Source organism: Bidens hawaiensis, unplaced genomic scaffold (genome assembly GCF_021521415.1).
Source record: "Bidens hawaiensis isolate Kalapana, Puna unplaced genomic scaffold, B.hawaiensis_p1.1 tig00074527_1, whole genome shotgun sequence".
Classification (NCBI taxonomy): Eukaryota; Viridiplantae; Streptophyta; class Magnoliopsida; order Asterales; family Asteraceae; genus Bidens; species Bidens hawaiensis.
Genome location: NW_027502920.1, coordinates 31,632 through 53,214, shown reverse-complemented (window position 1 = coordinate 53,214; position 21,583 = coordinate 31,632). Strand labels below are relative to the sequence as shown.

General features: G+C 32.4%; 2 protein-coding genes across 2 annotated transcripts; both read right to left on the bottom strand.

Annotated features, from left to right (window-relative positions):
* Positions 1 to 6,137: 6,137 nt before the first annotated feature.
* LOC143606373 (ankyrin repeat-containing protein At5g02620-like) lies at positions 6,138 to 10,627 on the bottom strand. The gene is made up of 4 exons (XM_077082159.1): positions 10,403 to 10,627; positions 9,450 to 9,809; positions 8,233 to 8,642; positions 6,138 to 7,331 (listed from the first exon to the last, which is right to left on the bottom strand). The coding sequence occupies exons 2-4, from the start codon at positions 9,778 to 9,780 to the stop codon at positions 6,453 to 6,455; spliced, it is 1,620 nt and encodes a 539-aa protein (XP_076938274.1). The 5' UTR covers positions 9,781 to 9,809; positions 10,403 to 10,627; the 3' UTR covers positions 6,138 to 6,452.
* Positions 10,628 to 19,951: 9,324 nt separating this feature from the next.
* LOC143606374 (ankyrin repeat-containing protein NPR4-like) lies at positions 19,952 to 20,761 on the bottom strand. Its single transcript, XM_077082160.1, has one exon. It carries the CDS (start codon positions 20,510 to 20,512, stop codon positions 19,961 to 19,963), a length of 552 nt encoding a protein of 183 aa, XP_076938275.1. The 5' UTR covers positions 20,513 to 20,761; the 3' UTR covers positions 19,952 to 19,960.
* Positions 20,762 to 21,583: the final 822 nt, after the last annotated feature.

The following is a 21,583-nucleotide window of genomic DNA, read 5'->3' as shown; positions in this document are numbered from 1 at the left end:
AATCAAACTCCATACAAGGAGATAATATTGCTCCTAGAATTTAAAGATCTTAAATATAAAGATCAACCGTGGATTTTAATCCAAAAATATATGGATACAGGATCATATCCTGCAGGATCTTATAAACCCAGATTATATTATGAGACGATTCTACGATCCACAGAATCTTGTGAGATTACACATTATAATTCGGGTAATACCCAGATTTACAATTTCAGCAAAGTAATAATTAAACAGATAATATCCGTTGAGACATGGGGAACATCTCCTCTTAAAGAAAGAGAAGTTTATCACCCTGAATCTAGGGCACCATTAAAATTTAATTATTGGGATTATATAGAGGCATTTAATAAAGCCTTTTTATATGAAAATTCAAAGAAGAAGCATTCTTGGTTTTTCAAAATATGTCCACAAGTTTATAACTTGGATATTCCAAATTGGTTTAATAAATGGTGGATGTCATATGGTCCAGCTATAAAAATTCTACCTGAACCTTATAAAGGATTTTTCAGAAATGGTCTGAAGTTTCTCCAACTCTAATAGAAATGGAGTATAATAATATAAATATTGAAGGAATATCTTCATTGCATTATTTCACTCAGTTTGGAATCCCTTGGATCTGGAAGTGGTCTCCAGAAGTTGGTTATACCCAACAAAATATCCCATGTTTAAGAAGGACTTTTATACAAAGTTCTGGAAGAAAATGAATAAAATGGATGATCAAGGTAATATTGAAGGCCAAGAAACGATAGACTTAATAAAGTCTACAATTGAAGAATATGAAGAACAAATACGTTTAAAAACAACAGAAAGAGGCTCCTAGTCCATTCAGACAAATTGTCAAGAAGATTCAACTATCAAATGATCAATTATCAAAAGATGAAATTATTCAGAAGTACTTAGAAGAAGTCAAGAAGGACCTAATTAAAAACCTTCAACCAGAAAAAAGGTCTGATATGTCTATAACATCTTCAGAAAATAATGAAGCAGCTGAAGATGCTCAAAATGTTTATGAAGATGAAGAGCTTGATGAAGAACTTCTGGAAGCTGAATTAGCATCGTTAAAGGAATCCCTGACAACACAAAAAGACAAGAAAAAGATGGTCCAATAATACTGGATAAAGAAGAATCTACTTTAATAAAGCTGACCACTTTAATAAAGGAGAATCTGCTTTAATAAAGCAGGCTGCTTTACTCAATTATAGCAGACACAATTATGAAGACTTTTGAAAATTTTCAAAAAGCAGAATTATTGTAAATTATTGTAGTTTGTTTGTATACTGAGACTCTCATTATAAAAGGAGCTCAGATTATTTCAGGAAGACACCACTTCCTTATCTAGTATCTATAATATCTTAGCTATTGTAAAAATTCTCTCTATTAAATAAAAAGTCTGAAGTTTGTGAAGACAACTTAATAAACCACAGAATCCCTTTAAAGGTTAGTATACTTAACTTTTCTTTATTATTATTTAGCTTAATGACAAGCTAAATCCCAAAAGTGTTGAATTAACCCAGATGATATAAGTCATAAACCATGACTCAAAAAAAAAAAAAAAAAAAAAAAAAAAAGAGTCATGGATGAAAAATTTTTAGGTTGGTTCTATATTAAAACAGGCATAATATTAATATCGTGGTCGAATTATGGTAGCCCGTTTGTTGCCGTGATTAAAGGCGTTTCTAGGGCGTGGCCTGTACTGACCGCATGTTAATACTATTAGCCAGTTGAAATATGGGTAAAGAAACCATAGTACCTAAAGTTTCATACACGATTCCTTTACAAGTTACTTTTACATGTTTTAACTAAATAAACTAAAAACTTAAAATAAATAAAATAAAAAATGTTAAAATAAATAAAATAACAAAAATCAAAAAATGGTAACTTTCTTAAACAAGAAATAAATTACATTACAATAGAAGAAAAGTTAAAAAATCCTAAATTACAGGAAAAAATAAATTTAGTCCAACATCAATTCTCTTTACAAATATGTAATGACCATCCTAATGCTTTTTGGGATAGAAAGAAACATATTGTTTCTCTTCCTTATGAAGAAGACTTCAAGGAAAGCCAAATACCTACGAAAGCGAGACCATGTCAAATGAATTCTGAATATTTACAATTATGCAAAAAAGAAATAAAAACCTTAGTTGAGAAAAGTCTTATTAGACCCTCTAAATCTCCTTGGTCCTGCACAGCTTTTTATGTAAATAAACATTCTGAACAGGAAAGAGGAATTCCAAGGTTAGTAATAAATTATAAACCATTGAATAAAGTTTTAAAATGGATTAGATACCCTATTCCAAATAAAAAAGATTTATTGGATAGATTACATAATGCTGTAATCTTTTCAAAATTTGATTTAAAATCAGGATACTGGCAAATCCAAATAGAAGAAAAGGACAGGTATAAAACTGCTTTCACGGTTCCAATAGGACATTATGAATGGAACGTAATGCCATTCGGATTAAAAAATGCTCCTAGTGAATTTCAAAATATTATGAATGATATATTCATTCCTTATAGTGATTTTATCATCGTATATATTGATGATATCTTAGTATTTTCAACAAATATTGAAACACATTTTAAACATTTAGAAATATTTAAGAATATAATAATCAAAAATGGTTTGGTAATAAGTAGACCCAAGATGGTTTTATTTCAAACTAATATAAGGTTTTTAGGACACAATATTGAAAAAAGGAAATATAATTCCTATTAACAGAAGTATAGAATTTGCTTCAAAATTTCCAGATGAAATAATTGATAAAACCCAATTACAAAGATTTTTAGGAAGCTTGAATTATATTTCTCCTTATTATCAGGGTCTAGCAGATGATACTGCTATCTTATATGATAGATTAAAAAATAATCCTCCTCCTTGGACCAAATATCATACTAAGGCAGTCCAAAAAATTAAACATCAAGTAAAAAACCTACCATGTTTAATGTTAGCTAACCCAGAATGGGAAAAAGTTGTTGAAACAGATGCCAGTGAAATAGGTTACGGTGGCATATTAAAACAAATATCTCCAATTGATAAGAAAGAATTTCTTGTTAGATTCCATTCAGGAAAATGGAATAAAAGTCAGAGAAATTATGCTACTATTGCTAAAGAAATCTTAGCTATAGTTAAATGCGTTTTGAAATTCCAAGACGATTTATATAATCAAAAATTTATTATAAAAACTGATTGTCAAGCTGCTAAATATATGTTTAATAAAGATTTTAAACATGATGTCTCCAAACAAATGTTTGCAAGATGGCAGTCTAATTTAGCACCATTTGATTTCGATATAATATATAAAAAAGGTACTGATAATAGTTTACCTGATTATTTAACATGAGAATATCTAGCCCGTTTGTTGCCGTGATTAAAGGCGTTTCTAGGGCGTGGCCTGTACTGACCGCATGTTAATACTATTAGCCAGTTGAAATATGGGTAAAGAAACCATAGTACCTAAAGTTTCATACACGATTCCTTTACAAGTTACTTTTTACATGTTTTAACTAAATAAACTAAAAACTTAAAATAAAGAAAATAAAAAATGTTAAAATAAATAAAATAACAAAAATCAAAAAATGGTATCAGAGCCATGGTGGTTAACTGGTATCATTGGGGAAATTCAACACTTGAAAATAAATTTATGAATATCCTAAAAGATAAAGATACTGTTAAAAACAGTATTTAGGAAGAGTATGATATCCCTCATAATTTAGATTTATTAAATAAATGGACAATTCCAAAGGTTGATTATAAACTAGTTTATAAACTAGGAACATTTGAAAGAATTCAAAATCTTGACTTTCAAAATTTTTAAAGAACCATTTTCTAAACGATTCCCATTTGGTTAATTTAAATTCTTCACAAATTTGTTTCCTTGCCAAAGAACCTTGGCTAAAATCTATTTTCTTTCCAGAATCCATTAAATTGAGAAATTCATTTCAGACTCAGTTAATTCTGGGTCTTGAGGCTTAAATATTCCTCTAACTATATTATCAGAATTTATTCTTAATTCATCTATCTTCCTGTCAGGAATTTCTTCTCTGATTTGGGAAGTAGAAGCTCTAGATGGACTTCTAACAGTATATTCAAAAGGGGATATATGTTGAGATGAAGCTTTCGAAGACAAAGATCTAGTTATTCTAGGATTTATTTTTTCAAATTGTATTTGGATAGATCATTCATTTGTTTGTATTATTTCTAATGGATTATTATCTACATACTGTTGTGAAGGAGTACAATTATTAATTACCCAATTTTCTGGAAAATTTATTTCTTCCCATTTTATTTTCTTCTGGTTGTACATATTAGATTTTCCAAAATTAGTTTCTATAACTATTGTTTCATTTAATGGTTTATCAACCATTCTACAATGGGGATTCAAAGTAAATAACGGTTTGTAATATATTCTATAGCAAATACACATCACTTCTGACCCTGGAGCATAATTATATCCATGGGTTTTGACATTTAAAGTGAGAGCATCTGTAATATTAACATCAGATAGTGATAATTGTAGATTAGGATATACGTTAAAATAGACTGGACCATGTGCCAGGCTAGATTGAATTATTCCTACTAGGGATTGTTTCCAGTTTAAATTTCTACCATCCCTTAAAGCTGCAATGAAGCTTTCTGGTAACCCTTCAAGGGTCAGTGGTTTGAAAGCAATTTGAACCAAACCTATATGTATAAATTTATATTTATCTTTTTTATATTTTTCTAAATCTCTGTTATTAAGGAGTTTTATTATCATGTCTATAAATTATGAAAATTATACTTATGGCAAGTTAATAGGTACTTGTATCCAGGAAGGATTATCTTTATGTAATGAAATAAAATTAAATAAACAAATTAAGAAACACTCTCTTAATGAAAAAAGACAGTTAGGACAATTTTGTTCACAATTTGGAATGGAAGAAATCCATGATCCTAAGAATAAAAAACCACCATGGTATAAGACCCCTCTTAGTTTAACCATATCTTTTGTATTGGTAGTCTAATCTTTTGTGACTATTGTTTGACTTGATGTGGCGAATCGTTGATGTTCTTTTCTTTTATGGAATGCAAACCATACGTTGAGAAAAGTTTTGGCAAGATGTGTTTCACCCTTTCACCTTTGATGTAGTCTTCTGTTATTTGAGTTATCGATCTTAACCACATACCCCGTGCCCCGCATGTTATAACTTAAGAATACTTTGATAATCATGTTTTCGTTGTTTACTCTGTGTGCCTCCAAGAAAATGTAGTCGTCGTATGTGAACATGAAACCTAACTTAGTTCATGGTTTATGTGGATATGAGTATGTCCAACGAGCAGGGTCGGCCCGTGGGCCGGTGTAATCAAGCAACGGCTTTAGGGTCACATTTAATTAATGCCTTCAAATCCAAAAAAAACATTATATGTAGATATATTAATGTGGACAAAATAAACTCAAAGTTATGTATTGGTTTGGTGATAAGTTTGGTTATTGCTAAGCAGCAGGTCGTGGGTTCGATACCTGTAACAAATGTGTTTTTTTTTAAATGTCATTGAAGGGCCACAAAATCTCATTTCGATTTAGGCCTCTAAAATCGTTGAGTCGGCCCTGCCAACGAGTTGTGACTAACGAGCCGTGACTTATCATATTTTCATGTAAATGAGATCAAAATATTGTCCCGCAAATATACTAAAATATGCCTTTTACATCGTTCCAATGTCTATGTGCTAGTCCAAACGCATCTTTACCCGAACCAAGATTGATATTTTCTTAAACAATTTGTTTCGATACAACCTCGAGTTGACCCGAACCAAGATTGATATTTTCTTAAACAATTTGTTTTGATACAACCTCGAGTTGACCCGAACCTGTTTTAACTTATAACCAAACCCATCCCACCTGTTAAACAAGGCTTGTTCTAGATCAAGCAATGCTAGTCTACCATGTGTATATATTAGAATATCTTTAGCAAGCATCTCTATTGAAACCATTATCAATCATTCATATGAATAAGATGCATAAAACAACAATTCATGATAAGATGCTTAATAAGCCCCATACACTTTAGAATTGTTATTATTATTCTAAACACAATAACAACAATCCCATGTGTAGCATATAAATATAACCCTCCACCAACCTAGGGTACAACCAGCAATGCACATAACATAGCAAATAGTACAACAACTAATGCATAAATCAGCATCTCAAAACATGTATGCCTTTCTATGTCTCTCTCTTTAATATATACATATGAGGTAATCATACAGAAAGTCAACAAGTCAACAACCAAAATAAGTTGCAAAAAGAACCCTATACTTTGCAAGACTTGTCATTTTTTTGTAAAACTTTGTTTAAAACCATTTGTTCTTGCAAAACATGTCTTTCTCATTTGCACTTACATCAAAACAATGGTTTCATTGGCATTGAAAAATCAAATATGATGATCAAGAAACCTATTTCATCAAGTCAGATGGCATACAGTTTCTTGAAATCATCATTCTCCGAATCCGAGTGAACCGAAACCGACCCCGAGAGCGACTTGCTACTCCTCGCCGACCGTCTTATACTCCTTAAGTTATTAGCCTCGATCCGATGCATGATCACCCAATAACACATTGTCCCGAGTGTCGATGCCAATGTAACCGACCCTATAACTGCCACCCCAACCGCCAACCACCGCTCGTTTCCCACAACGATAAACGAAAGAGCAAGAAACGCTACCGACACAAAAACGCACGCTAACCACATTAACTTATTAATAACCGCCATCACTTGTTTCTTAGCCCGTCGTTCAACCACCACGATCGACGTCTGGACCACCACCACTGCCAGTGATATGAACAATGCAAGCGAGTCGAAGATCAAGAAAATGATAAACTCGGGGTTTCCCGCTATGTTTGCTTCACCTAAAACTTTACCAGGTGGAATCCCCTCGGATCCGTCCACGTATTGTCCGGGCAGCTGGTATATTGCTGCAAAGGTGACGGTGGCAATCAAGACCGCCACCACGGTAGTGTAGTTAATGGCATTGTTGAGGCTTTCATGGTGCATTTTGTTTATGCGTTTTCCGATGCCTTTAACGCGTTTGTGAGTTTTGAGTGTGTGCTCGAGTTGGTCGTGGACCTCGTGTTTAATGTCGCTTACCGTTTGTTTGAGTTCTCGGGCCGTGGTGGTCGCTGGTGGTGGTTTCTTTATTGACTTTGCGTTAACGAATCCGTGCTCTCGTAAGATTTTTGCAATTTCGGGTCGGGTGAATTTCTCCGCGGTGTCGAGTGCGGTTTCTCCCGATTTGTTGATGGCTTCTTTTTTTATTATTTCCTTGTGAGTTAGCAGTGCTTGAACAATCTGCAAATTAAGCAATGTTCATGAGTTTTGACTTTTGTGGACTTTAAAAGTCAAAGTCAAAACACTAACTTTTGAAATTTAAATTTTGTAAGGGATTCTTTCCCTTTTAAGATTACTGGAAAGTTGGATAATAAAATTCATAATATAAACTACAGTTAGAGAAATGTTGGTGCTAAACTTGTAAGGATAAAAACTGGCATTTTGACCTTAAAAGTCAAAGTCAACTTTCTTGAAAGGGAACCACGACAGTCTTAACCCTTTAAGTACCTTTGAAAAAATGCAAACCATGAAATCAAGCAATATTCATGTGTTAGTTAACTTGCAATACTATCTAAACAAAATTTAAAACTAAAAGCTAGCATTTTGAACTCAAAAGTCAGATGTAAAGTCAACTTTCTTGAAATGTAAGTAATTGTTATGATAAAGTATTACACTCTCGGAAGTAAAACCGCTACCTTTTAAAATTAAAAGTTGTACTAAATTTATAACTAAACTACAATTCAAACAAGACTTCCAAAGTAAAAACTAGCAATTTGACCTCAAAAGTCAAAGTCAACCTTCTTTAAATGAATTATGACAGTATCAAGAACCTTAAAAAATATGATTCATGAATCAAGCAATAGTAAGGAGATAATGATCTTGCAATACTATCCAGACAAAATCCAAAAAATAAGCTAGTATCTTCACCTCAAAATCAGATTCAAAGTCAACTTTCTTGAAATATTACTATGATAATCCTTATGTGTTACAAATTTACAATCTCAGAGGTCAAAATACCACCTTTAAAATCAAATTTTGCATTAAACTACCATCAAAACAAAACCCGAAAGTAAAAAAGCATTTTGACCTCAAAAGTCAAAGTCAACTTTCTTAAAGCGAAAGCATAAGAATCTACAGTTACCTCTAAGCGGCCCTTTCGTGTAGCTATATGCAAAGCAGTATTCTCCTTTTTATCAACCATGTTCAACAGACCATCATCAGCTGCAATAAGTTCATTAACAATGTCCACACTTTGACCTTTAGCAGCCATATGAAGCGCGGTTTGACCCTTTTTATCAGCTCTAGTGGCGATTTCAGGCACTTTCTCCAAAAGGGCTTTCATTACATCCAAATGACCCTTTCGTGCACATGAATGTAACGCGGTCTTATGGTTGCTTTTGGCTATAGTGGCCATACCACTATTTTTTTCCAATAAATACTTGACCACCTCAATATGACCTTGTTCACAAGCCGTGTGTAAAGCCGTTGTGTTTGTTTGATCAAATGTCATTGAAAGCTCGGATTGTGATTCCATGAGAATCTTCAATATCTCTGAAAAGAAACAATCGGGTCAAGATTTGACTTTCAGATAATAGTAAACAAGATTGCAATGGGTCAACAATACTAAAGATTGGATTTTTAAAAAGTGTGATACAAATTAAATGAGACAACTTGAATCCACTATCTGGTTTCAAGAAAAAGGTCGAGTTTGACTTTTCAGGTCAAACTTGAGAAAAAGATGAAGGCTAATTCATGCTAAGGTTATCAAGAACTACTTATGTCATAAGCAGTCGGTAAACTGTTCTAAGAGATTGAAACAAGTTGACTTTGTTGGTCAAACTCATAACTTCCCAAATACAAGATTTTCGGATATTTAGGCATATATGTAAAAATGCCTAACCAACTTCTAGGCCTCATTGTTTGATTTTGGTTCTGATTATCAAGAACTCATATGCGGTACAATATTAGCCAAAAAACTACATCATTTCAAGAAAAGTCAAAGTTTGACTTTTCAGGTCAAACATAAGAACAAATGAAGGAGAATTCATGCTAGGTACAAGGCTAAGGTTATCAAGAACTCATCATGTCAAAAATAGCAAACTATTAGGCAAACGGTAAACCGATCCAAGAGCGTGGTATAAGTTAACTTTTTTTGGTCAAGCTTAATACTTCCCGAGATCAAGATTTTATGTTGATCTTGCTAAAGATCACCCTTTATATCTCTTTGTAGCACTTATAATCCTATTTGATTATCTGATTTAGCTTTCATATCAAATTTCAACTCAAATTTAATAATCAACAATTTATGAGCAAACTAACATATACAAAAACAAGCATGACTTAATATTAAAATCATACCAAGATCTCCTTGTTTCGCAGTTATATGAAACGCATCAAACCCGTTCTTAGCCTTGATACCAGCAGCCTCTAATTCATAATACTTCATCATCTCCCTCACCAAATCCACACAGCCATATTCCACTGCAACATAAAGCGCAGTCTCGCCGGATTGATTCATTTTCGCCAGCAATTCCTTTAATTCTTGTTCTTCTGTGCTACTTAATATCTCCATAACCGAATCTTTATCGCCTGCTCGCACTGCAATATGCAAAGATGTATCATCTCTTTTCTCCATTGTCCTGTTTCTGCTCAGACTCTGATGGCGGTTTCCGGCCACCGGAGATTCCATCTCACCGGATTATGATCGGAATCCTAATTCTGATCAATCAAGAAAAATACCCATATCAATAAAAAATTTTCAAAATTATCTTTTTACTAATCTTTACACTAATTATGCTCTGATGGCGGTTCCCTGTCACCAGATAATCCATCTAACTGAATTCTGATCGGAATCTTAGTTCTAATGAATCAAGAAAGATATCCATATCCATCAAAAAAATTTCAAGATTATCTTTTTACTAATCTTTACACTAATAACTTCAAATTAATTGCAAACCCATATCATAAAAATTGAATCTTTACCAGGGTTTGAATAATCTTGACACTAATTATGCTCTAATTTCAAATTACTAGCAAACCCATATCATAAAAATCAAATCTTTACTTGAGTTTTAAATAATCTATACACTAATTATGCTCTAATTTCAAATTGAGTACAAACCCATGTGATAAAAATCAAATCTTTACCTGGGTTTTAGATAATCTTTACACTAATTATGCTCTAATTTCAAATTGATTACAAACCCATGTGATAAAAGTTGAATCTTTACATGGGTTTTGAATATTTTTTATTAATTATGTTCTAATTTCAAATTACTAGCAAACCCATATCATAAAAATCAAATCTTTACCTGGGTTTTGAATACTTATGAATGAATCACTCCACCCATCTTGGAAATCAAGTAAACAACCCAAGAAATTGGTGGGTTATGAAGGAAGAAGATTGAAGAACAAAAATTAATAATAAAAATTGAAGCTTGATGATTAATAATTGGGTTGAAAGTGGTGGTGATAAGTGAGAAAGATTGATCAAGTTTTTAGTAATTTAAAAGGATGTGAAGAAAAAAAAGTTGTTTTAAGAAAATAGTGATGAAGCAATGATTTGTGTCCTTTTGTGGTAGTGGTGCATCAAAATAATAATATATTCAATTTTTTTTTCTACTAATAATAATTTGACTGTTGTGAAAGAATTGAATTGTCTTTGACAATGGATTGATTCTGTAGCATGTAACATGCTTTTGTACAAAATGGTGTTTTATATTTTGTCTCAGATTTATATACTGGATAATGTTAAGTTTCCAAAAATAGTTTAGTTTTCCTTTAACGACAAATTTCATAAAAAGACTAGCAAAAATCTCAAGACAAATTTCATATATAGTGTTTCGACTATTATAAGATCATTTAGTTTTTTTTAAAGGTGTAAACGAGTGGAGCTGAGCCGACTTGAGCTCGTCTCGTTTTACTTACACGGAGCTCGAGCTCTGCTAATTTAAATTTTTATTTCTAAAACTCGAGCTCGGTGAGTAATTTGTGAAGTTCGAACTCGGCTCGTTTACTATATCTTAATCAACTTTTATATATTTGTATTTATGTTTATATGTTTTTTCATTTATAATTTTATATATAACATAAACTATATATATTATTTAGTTAGTACTCCGTATTTCATAATATTATATATATTAATTAATAGTTATTGAATTATCTTTGACAATGGATTCAGTACTCAGTAGTATGTAACATGTTTTTTTTTACAAAATGGTGTTTATGTTTTGTCTCAGATTTATATATTGGATAATGTTAAGTTTCTAAAAATAGTTTAGTTTTTTCTTTAACGGCAAATTTCATAAAAAGACTAGCAGGAAAACTAGCAAAAACCTTAAGACATATTTCATATAAAGTTTCTGACTATTGTAAGATCACTTAGTTTTTTAAGGATGCAAACGAGCATAGCTGAGCCGGCTTGAACTCGCCTCGTTTAATTTATAAGGAGCTCGAGCTATGCTAGTTTCGATTTCAATTTCTAAAACTCGAGCTTGGTGAGTAATTTGTGAAGTTTGAGCTCGGCTCGTTTACTATATCTTAATTAACTTTTATATATATATAATTATATTTGTATATTTTTTTAATTATAATTTTATATATAATATAATATGTATATTATTTATTTAGTATTTCATAATATTATAGAGATTTATTAATAGTTATTGAATTATCTTTGACAATGGATTCAGTACTCAGTAGCATGTAACATGCTTTTGTACAAAATGGTGTTTTTTTATTTTGTTTCAGATTTATATATATTGGATAATGTTAAGTTTCAAAAGATAGTTTAGTTTTTTCTTGGATAAATGTGAATGCATAAAAATGTGTTCTCACTGTTATGAGATCACTATTCTTTTTTCAAAAAAATAATTCAAAAGTGTAAAACACATCTACCTTCTCTTTCATCTTCCATTATATCCATTGTCTTTATATTTCTTGTAGCACCCCGATTTTTAAAACCCTAAATTTTAATGTCTATACATGTTATTAAATTGTGATTACTAAATTATCGAACTTATAATGTAATTTTTATAATCTATTTTGTCATTTAAAATAAAATTAAAAAAAAAACAAACAATTTACGTAAGATCCAAATAATAACTTATGAATCATAAAGGATTCAAAATTGATAAGATTATATAAGAAAGGGTCTAGACGCCACTCAATCGTATCATAGTCTAAATCATAATGATAATTATAGGTTCCTATCGCAACATTTATTTCTCGAGTAAGGATTCGTTTTCGCTTCGCTATTCGTCAATTCAGGTTTGGATCTTTTAACAACTTAAGTATACGAATTTGATTTCTCACTACTTCGTAGTTGGGTCATTGAACTCGTTATTTTATACTTATTTGATCGAATTTGTGATATTATATATTTAGTTATTTATATTATTAGCATTTATTGATATTGACACACTGATTGCGATACACCGAAAGGTTATTCGCACACGCTCTGATTGCAACGCACTGAAAGGCGAAGCGCTGAAAATTTGCATATGACGCATTGAATTATTTGACGCTCTGAATGTGACGCACTGAACTATTTGACGCACGGAACTATTTGACGCTCTGAATGTGGCTAACTAAATGTGTATGTATATTGATTGGTAGTTATTATTTAAGACATTGTATTATTTTATAGCTGTTGTCCCACTGAGTAATCTTTTACTCAGGCGTGCATATTTTGTTTATATGTGTGCCAGGTAACAGGGCTATCTGGAAGGATCGGATCGATGGTTCAAGGGGAAATCTTAACAATTCAAGGATTTTTAAGAACGAATAATTAAATATATGTTTCGTATTTAAATATCTTGTATTTATTGTAAGCGAATTAATGTTTTATCATTAATGTAAATCAATGCTTTGAGTTCCTGACCTACTGTAAAGGTGGCACGTCAGCCCTAGTCGGGGCGGGGTGTTACATCTCTCCTCACCCTTTTTCTTTCATGTCAGCGTAGTTAATCGATGTCATAGTTTTTGGTCCGTGATGCTCTAATACATGTTGGAAAAAATATGGGTAATATAAGTTTCTAAGATTTTGTGCTATGAATACATTGTTTTTATAAAATGTTTTATAAGACTTCCTCAAGTGATTTCATCATATACTTTTTAGCGTTTGCCAATCATGCATTTTGTCACTTGATATGTTATATTTGTGTATCTCGATTTAACCATTATGATTGTGAGTACTATGGTTGGTTCGTTGTTAAGAAACGTATCTAGTGGTTGGACGATCGGACCGCGACATCAACTACATGTCATTTGCTTTGCTTTACTTCAGTTCGTGTTTGCAGTCTTGTAGATTTTTAATTGAACTTTGCACGATCGATGTATAATCCAACCGCAACATTGACTATGTGTTGCTTTATTTACTTTGTGCATTTCTAACAGATCTTCGATTTATGATCCATTTACTGTGTGGCTTCTGTGTACTCTAAGCTCTTTGAGTGTTGAACGATATTTTGATAATTTCATACGATTTTTTGCTTAAAATATCACGCATTTAAATTATGAATATATGATCAACGTGGTTGATTTATAATAATAAATCTATAGCAACCAAGCATGACCTAAAACTTGTTTAATAAAACTAGTTGCTAGTTAAAATTTTAAATTCGTTGTAAACAAACAATATTAAAAACTATGGTTATATAATCAATTAAATAATATGACAAAATAGTTACTATATATATAAATGATTTGTTTTCATACTACCATTTAATTAGCAAAAATTTTTCTATTATGACGTGCTGCTACTGCTTCTTCTAGATTGTACTAAAGACAAATATAACAACCTTTCCCTCTCTTTTTAAGCATATGAAATAATAAACAAAAAAAACCATAAAATAAATGAGAGATTATTTTTTTTAACTAGTATCATTTATAACATATTCGGTAAATCAATGGCACTCAATCGTTTGTATAATATAAAGTTCTACGGTATCGGTTGATATCGCTATTTCTACTTAAAATCTTCATGTCTTTGAATGTCACATCAATAAATGTATGGGTGTGTCTGGGTCGGTTTGGGACGATTTTAGCCTAAAATCATAACTATAACCGAGATGTCAGTTACTGGGTGACCATACCTATAACCATAACAATAAGTCCATAACCGATGCGTTATAGCGTTTTCAGTTAATTGGTTTTGAAAGTTATAGCGGTCTGATTAATCGTGAATTTGAGTCTAACTAAAAATAACGCAAAACAACAAAATTAGGCATTATTTGGGCTTTAAAGTTTGAGCTTAAAATGTATTGACTATGGAATAAATTGTTATACACATTCGTGATGTAAGGATGAAAGAACGTGATTTAAGTGTTTCATATTGTGTGTTTACTTGTTTATATGTATCGAACACAAATACTTTGATAAGTCTTATGTTTACAGGTGTGTGAAGCTTAATGGAGCTTAAAGAAGCTAATTTAGAGCATTCATGATGGAGTGGAAATGAAAGTGATGATCTATGAGATGATAGAGAATTGAAATACGAAGACGTGGCCGCAAACGGGGAGGAAAACAGAGTTGTAACGAAGATTCTATGAAGAAAACAATATTTAGTCTGGTAGGACCGTAAAGAAGAGCTGTTTGACCGTAAGCTACGGTCTGACCGTAAGCTACGGTGGCCAGACCGTAGCTTACGGTCTGGTCTGACGGAAAATAGGTTTTTGGTGATTTTCTTTCATATTTAAAGCCCAAAAACCTTAAAGTCGATATTATTCAATCATAATCAGTTTTGGGACTTCTTGGAGGCCATCTTACACCACCATAACACATCCTAATCATAAGATTGATCCATGAACATCTTCTCCAGCATCTAATCAAGAGCATGAAGATCAAGATGCAAGGCTAAAGGCTTCATAACCATCTCCGGGTGTAGGGTTGAGTTGCTTGTTACGTTTTGTTTATTTTATAATTTAACTTTGGATTTGTAATTGATTAATCATTCGGTTAATCAATTATTTGTGTTTGCTTTTGTGCTTAAACGATTGTAACTAATTGATTACTTAATCTTTTGTCAGTTAATTGATTTGTGGTCATCAACAATTAGGATTAAGTTCTTTCGTTATTGACCCGTTTATCATTAACCATATTATTGATTTTGTGTTTCAACAAGTAAAACCGATTATCAATTAGATTTTCATTAAGCCGTGTCAATTGTTCGGATTCAGTTATGACGATCAACACAGTCAATCGTTAAATCTTATGATTTACATATTTTATAAGAAACCATCCAAAGAAGTTTATCAACTCCTTAACTTGTTGCAAAACCCGAACCCTGGAGTTTGGTTATTTTCACATAATTGTTTGCAAATTACTCTTTTAAACCGCTTGACATCGTTTGTCTATTTTAAGTATTTTTATAATAAAACTTGAGTTCCACTTGCACTTTCCACTGATTCCCTGTGGATTCGACACCTTACTTGCCCTAGCTAGTAAATGTATTTTATAAGTATTTTTGATTGACCTTTCGACATCGATCAATTCGTATATAATATTACTGTAAAAAACATTATTAATATTATTATATTTTTTGGTAAAATTACATAATTATATTAAACTGTCAAACACATTATTTATAATATTAAAAAACACATATAATAGATTCGAATGTTGGTGGGTATCAAAATCTTGTTACTTGTAAATTGTAACCAATCCACTATTGTTGATTTTTCATAAAATCATTAAACGGAGCCATAAGTTTTGACACAATTCAGTTTCATCGGTTAATTTAGTTATGATCAGTTAACTCAGTTTTCTGCACACCCCCAATAAAATGTATCAAACCAACGTTGCTCATAAGTAGATGAAACCTTAACATATTGCTTTGCAAGACATGTCAAATTGGCAATGGAGAATATATAAAAGGATGAGAATATAATGACAAGCAAGTTTCTAGAACATGTTACAAGTATGTTTTAAAGCCACGAAAACAATGAACTTTGTCAATCAGAACTAGAAGTTTTGTATGATGGTTGTTGGTGAGGTGGTGACCCCACTAGTTGGTGTATGGTAACTTTCGAAAATGACATATATTTGACTCGAGTATAGCCGCCTTGGCCCACATACAAGCCACTCTTTATGTTTGATATTTTTGTGCCTAATCAATTTTGTTCATTTGTGGATATCATTATCGTATATTGTCGGTTTTTCAAAGGTATAGTTTTAACTTTTAACAATGGAATTTTGATTCTATATTTTCCCAAACATCTCTTGTATTTTACATATGCTTACAAAATTGCAAGACACCAAACCGGACCAAAACCCGACGAAACCGAATTGAAATTAGTCGATAACCTAATTAACCGAAAATCGGTTATCTGTTAATTTCGTACGCTTAGTTAACCGAATTAGCTGAACCAAACAATTCATATATCTAATTTTTATGCCTCAATTTCATGTCTTATACCACCATTTTTTTTTATGTATGGCCTCCATGTTATGCATTTAGATCAAAATGTTATGTATTTAAGCATCCATCTTATAAATCTTTTAAGTAAAATATTTTAGCCTAAATTTAATTCTGGTTACTAAATGAAATTAACCGAACCAAAAGCCAGTTGGATAATTCGTTTAAGGCTAATAACTTAATTGAATCAAACTTTGCACACCCCTAATTACATAGCTTTTATCAATTTTGCTTAAAATACTTGGTTTCTCTAAAATTTTTATTTAATCGTAAATAATAAGATAAATGCTAATCATATAGGTTATAATAACAATGAATTTGGTTTACGGACGATTTTAAACGATGCAATTTAATTACTCGTCATTATACTTCCATATTTTAGCATAAAATGTATTAATTAAGACGTCCATGTTATTCTTCAATTTCCGAAGCCCATGTCATAATAAATTTATATTACATCACTAATGACTTATCTATTTACTATCATGTAATCTGAACTTAATCGTTGAAAAAACACCAGTTCAATCCAAAAAGGTTAATACAATATTTCGACCAGGTACATATAAGATCTCAACGAGCCCACATCTTCTAAGTTTATAAAACAAAACACTGTGAGCTTGTTACGAGAAGGAGACAGGGTGGGTTCTTCTTGTAACCATCATCTGGAGTGTCAATCTATATACGTTCTTAGATAATAATTGTAAGAGTGAGAGAATGAGAATCCTTTAACCGTTCGTTTGGATGAGATATTTATAGTCAGAGAGGAAGAGAAGAACCGGGTCAACTGTCACTATCAGTTAACCTTCTATTCTAGTGGAGGAGCACGTTCAAGGTTTCTTATTGGACATGACAGCTGGTGGATGGTGACAATTGTCTCCTGCGGGTACAATGTTGGCATCCTGTGGGGTGCAATTGTGGTTTCAAGGGAATCTTGAATTGTGATTAGCTTAAAGATTAACCGTCATATTTTGTTTGTCTCCTAGACGGGTGACATGTCTTTTGCCCACGGATGATATGGGTGATCGATGGGAGGTACCCCGAACCATTATTATGATATATTCGAGTCTACGAATAGGTTTAATACCAATCTCTTCACTAGTGTTAACGCAATTTAGTATTTATTTTTCATAAGTAACATTGTCTACTTCCATTGTAAAGTTGTGGCTACCTGTAAATATAAATATGCTATACTTAAATAAATATTTAAATAACAAAAGGTATTTTTCAAGCTTTTAAATTCTATTGATAAATTGTCAATGATGGGGCTTATAAGGGTAGTGCTTGTGGTGGCTTTAGGTGCACGTGAAACCATTAAAGTGGGTTCGTAGCAACTTTTTGAAGCATAAATAAAGGTTTATTTACGCGTAAGTAATCAACATGATCAAAAGATGCCCAATTTAAAGGTATTATTAGCGTATATAAGATGTTCTTTTTATGCATCTATCTTTCACATGTTATGTGCTCCTTGTGTTTTTTGAATAAATAATTAAATACACTATACTTCAACAATGTATAAGTAATTATGAAAATCACCTAATTAAACATGTTGACAAATAATATTTAGCAAGTTGGCTAATAAAATTTAACAAAAAGAAAGTTTGAACAAATAAATGTCCAAAGAATTACTTTAATATGTTGAAATATAGAACCAATACCATTGGTGGATACAATTTAAACAAATATGCCGGCAGTGTTGTCTTTGAGAATCGTTAAAAAAATTTGGGCCGATTGCGAGTATAAATTTGACCTTAAGTAAAATATAAGTTCGATAACTTATATATAAAAAGTAATCGAATATTGTATATGATTTGAATTTTGGGCATGACTTATTGAGTATTTAAAAAAAAACTTTTGATTGGACTTAATAATTGTATTATATATAGGGTATATATATATTAAAATTTTGTGCCTCTAGGATGATCGAGCCTAAAGCAGTCGACTTCCCTGCGTTCCCATCGTCAACGTCCCTGTATGTTAGGCCAACTTATCAACGTATATGAGGTTTCACTCATCTCCTCCAATAAAGTTGTTCTAGGCATTCTGTGGAGTGCATAATTGAGCCGGCTACAACTATCGTTTCAATTATGCCAGGTCATGTGTCGAGATGTAGGCTCGTACATGCAACATTAGTGCGCATAAAGTAAACAAATGTGTTGGTCTAGTTTATCGTATTTACGCATTATATGAGCTGGTTCAACTCATCTACTCCATTGTGGTTTCACCATGCGTGCTATAGAGTACACAACTAAGTGGCTCCACCTAAATGGTTAAACCATGTCGACTAAGCTCTTCTCCTCTAATTAAGACTTGCCACGTGTCCAAATTTAGATTTTTCTATGTCGTATTGTTCACTTTACATGTCAATTAAGAATAAAAATAAAATTGTTCACTTTATGTCTACTAACACCAGATGTCAATTTTGATAAGTTCAATATATTAATATAAGTAAGTTTTTTGTCACTTGTTACACGGGCCATTAGACTATGCATCATGGGTTCACATGAGGCATTAAACATTGGCCACATTAGCCTCTTAACGCCCCAAACATCACGTCTTGCTTGTTAAAAGGGGGCGTTAAAGGGGATCCTTTTATCCCTTCCCCGTTAGCACATTAACGCCCGTGAATACCAAATCAATTGGGGTCCACCCCTGTTTTTCTTTAACTAGAGTTTTTCTTTAATAGTTAATGGGTAGTTTTGTTCTCTCTTTTTTTCCTTTTTCCCAAATACACCACGGCCCCTCACGTGAGGGGGCTTGCGAATTAGGACTGAGGTAGGGGTGTTCTTCGGGTTATTTATTCGGGTTTCGGTTTGTTCGGGTCGGGTTGTTCGGGTTTGAGCTCAAAACAAATTGACCCAAGAACCGACCCAAATAAGTTCGGTTTGTTCGGGTTTCGGGTTAATTCGGGTCGGGTTTCGGGTTTAATTGCAAGTGAAATGAAACTACAGGGATGAAAATTACAAACTTGAAACTATTGGACTAAAACCGAAGATTTGGACAAACTACAAGGACGAAAATCGTAGTTCACTTAAATAAGTATTGTAATAAAGAAAGAGTGAAAAATATATGTCTACCCCTGACTTAACGATTAATTTAACGGGGTTACTGATTTGGATGTAATTGACAAAAATTGAAAAACGTGGATGGTCCATATGAAAAAAATAATCTTTTTGAATTAAATTTGCATTATTTGCCCTAAGGATGAAAATGACACTTTACTCTTCCAGATATATAACATTAGATTCTTTTAACCATTCTATCTCAGTTGTCACTTATCAGCTGCATAAACAACTTCAAAGTCTGGTATATGTTTCACTGTTTCTATGCAACATTGTATCAGTTTATCAGACACTAAACTATTTAATTTTTTTTTTAACAAAACATTAATCTAAGTATAACCAAAACTTATTTCGTATATAAAACTTTCAATCTCTATACAACAACAACACAATCAAATAGCATAAATCGGGTGAACATCCGCATCCGAAAGCTCCGCATTTTTACACCCTTTCGACTTCCTCTTCACTCTCCTCAGCTTCTTAGACTTCACCACATAATAAGTCATAACCCCCAAAACCCCAGCCATTGTCACACCCCCAAAAACCGTCACCAAAACCGCAGCCCATCGATGATGCCTCCCCATCACAATATACGACGACGAAATAAACGCAACCGTCGTACAAACAGACGCTAACCACATTAACTTATTAATCACCCCAACCACCCGTCTCTCGGACCTTATTTCCCCTCTTACAACTGTTATCTGCACCACAACAACATCTAACGACGTAAACAACGCGATAGCGTCGGATATAAAAAAAACCTGGAACGACACGCTGTGGGCCATGACTGCAGTCCCCTCATCATTGTCCCCACCCGGGACCGTGAAAATGGCTGCGAATGCAACTGTGGCAAAAAGAACAGCTACTACTGTTACCGAGTTGGTTGCATTGTTGATTCCTTCGCGGTGGAGTTTACGTAGCTCCTTTGCGATTCCACTCATGTTTCGGTTTGTTTTTGGGGTTGTTCCACTTGGTTGTGGACGTTGTTTCGTATCTCTGTGACGGTTTCTTTTAGCTCGTCTCGTGGCTGGTTTAAGTCGTCTGCTTCACGGGCTCCATAACGGGCTAGGATTTCTCGGATTTCTGTGGCTTCTTCGGATAATGGGAGCCCGTCCACAATGTCTAGAGGGGTTTTTCGGTCTCGTGTTAAGGCATTCACGTTTGTGTCACGAAGAAGTAATAACTCATTCACTATCTGCAGCCAGTATCATAAAAAAAATATTTAAAAAAAAATTAAAACAAAAAAATACGTAAAAATAAAAAAAAGTAAAAAAACCAAAAATTTTTATTTTTCATCGCGGTATCATAAAAAAATATCGGTTTAGCAAAATTACACACATATGTATAATACTTATTTTTTTAATTTTATACATGTTATTCTTTATACACATATGTACAATTAAGATATACACATATGTACAATTAAGATGAATGATAATGTACATATGTGTACATTATGTAAATCGAGATTAAATACAAATATACATATGTGTATAACTAGATTTTTTTATTGAAACCGGGATGAAAAAAAAAATTTTTTAGTTTTTTTTACTTTTTAAAAATTTTTGTTTTTTCGTTTTATAATTTTTTTTAAAATATTTTTAAGAGGTTTTTTTGTGGCTCAAAATGGTTCTCAAAGCTCAATTTCAAAAAGTTCTCTTATGATCCTCACCCATAACTATTATTATATATAAAATTATGATAAAAATAACTAAATGATATATATTATGTTGTATGGAAAAATCATAATTATTATCATACAAAAAGATAATTATGAATGTATGTAAATATAATAATTAAAAAATAGTAAACGAGTTGGGCTCGAGCATAGTTTGAAAAACCACACACGAGCCGAACACAAACATCAGAAATAGAGCTCTAAACGAGCCGAGCTCGAGCTTGTGCTTGAAATACCACTCATGAGGCAAACTCGAACTTTAGAAACAGAACTCAAGACGGGTCGAGCTCGAGCATGAGTTTGAAAAGCCACTCACGAGCCGAACTCAAACTCT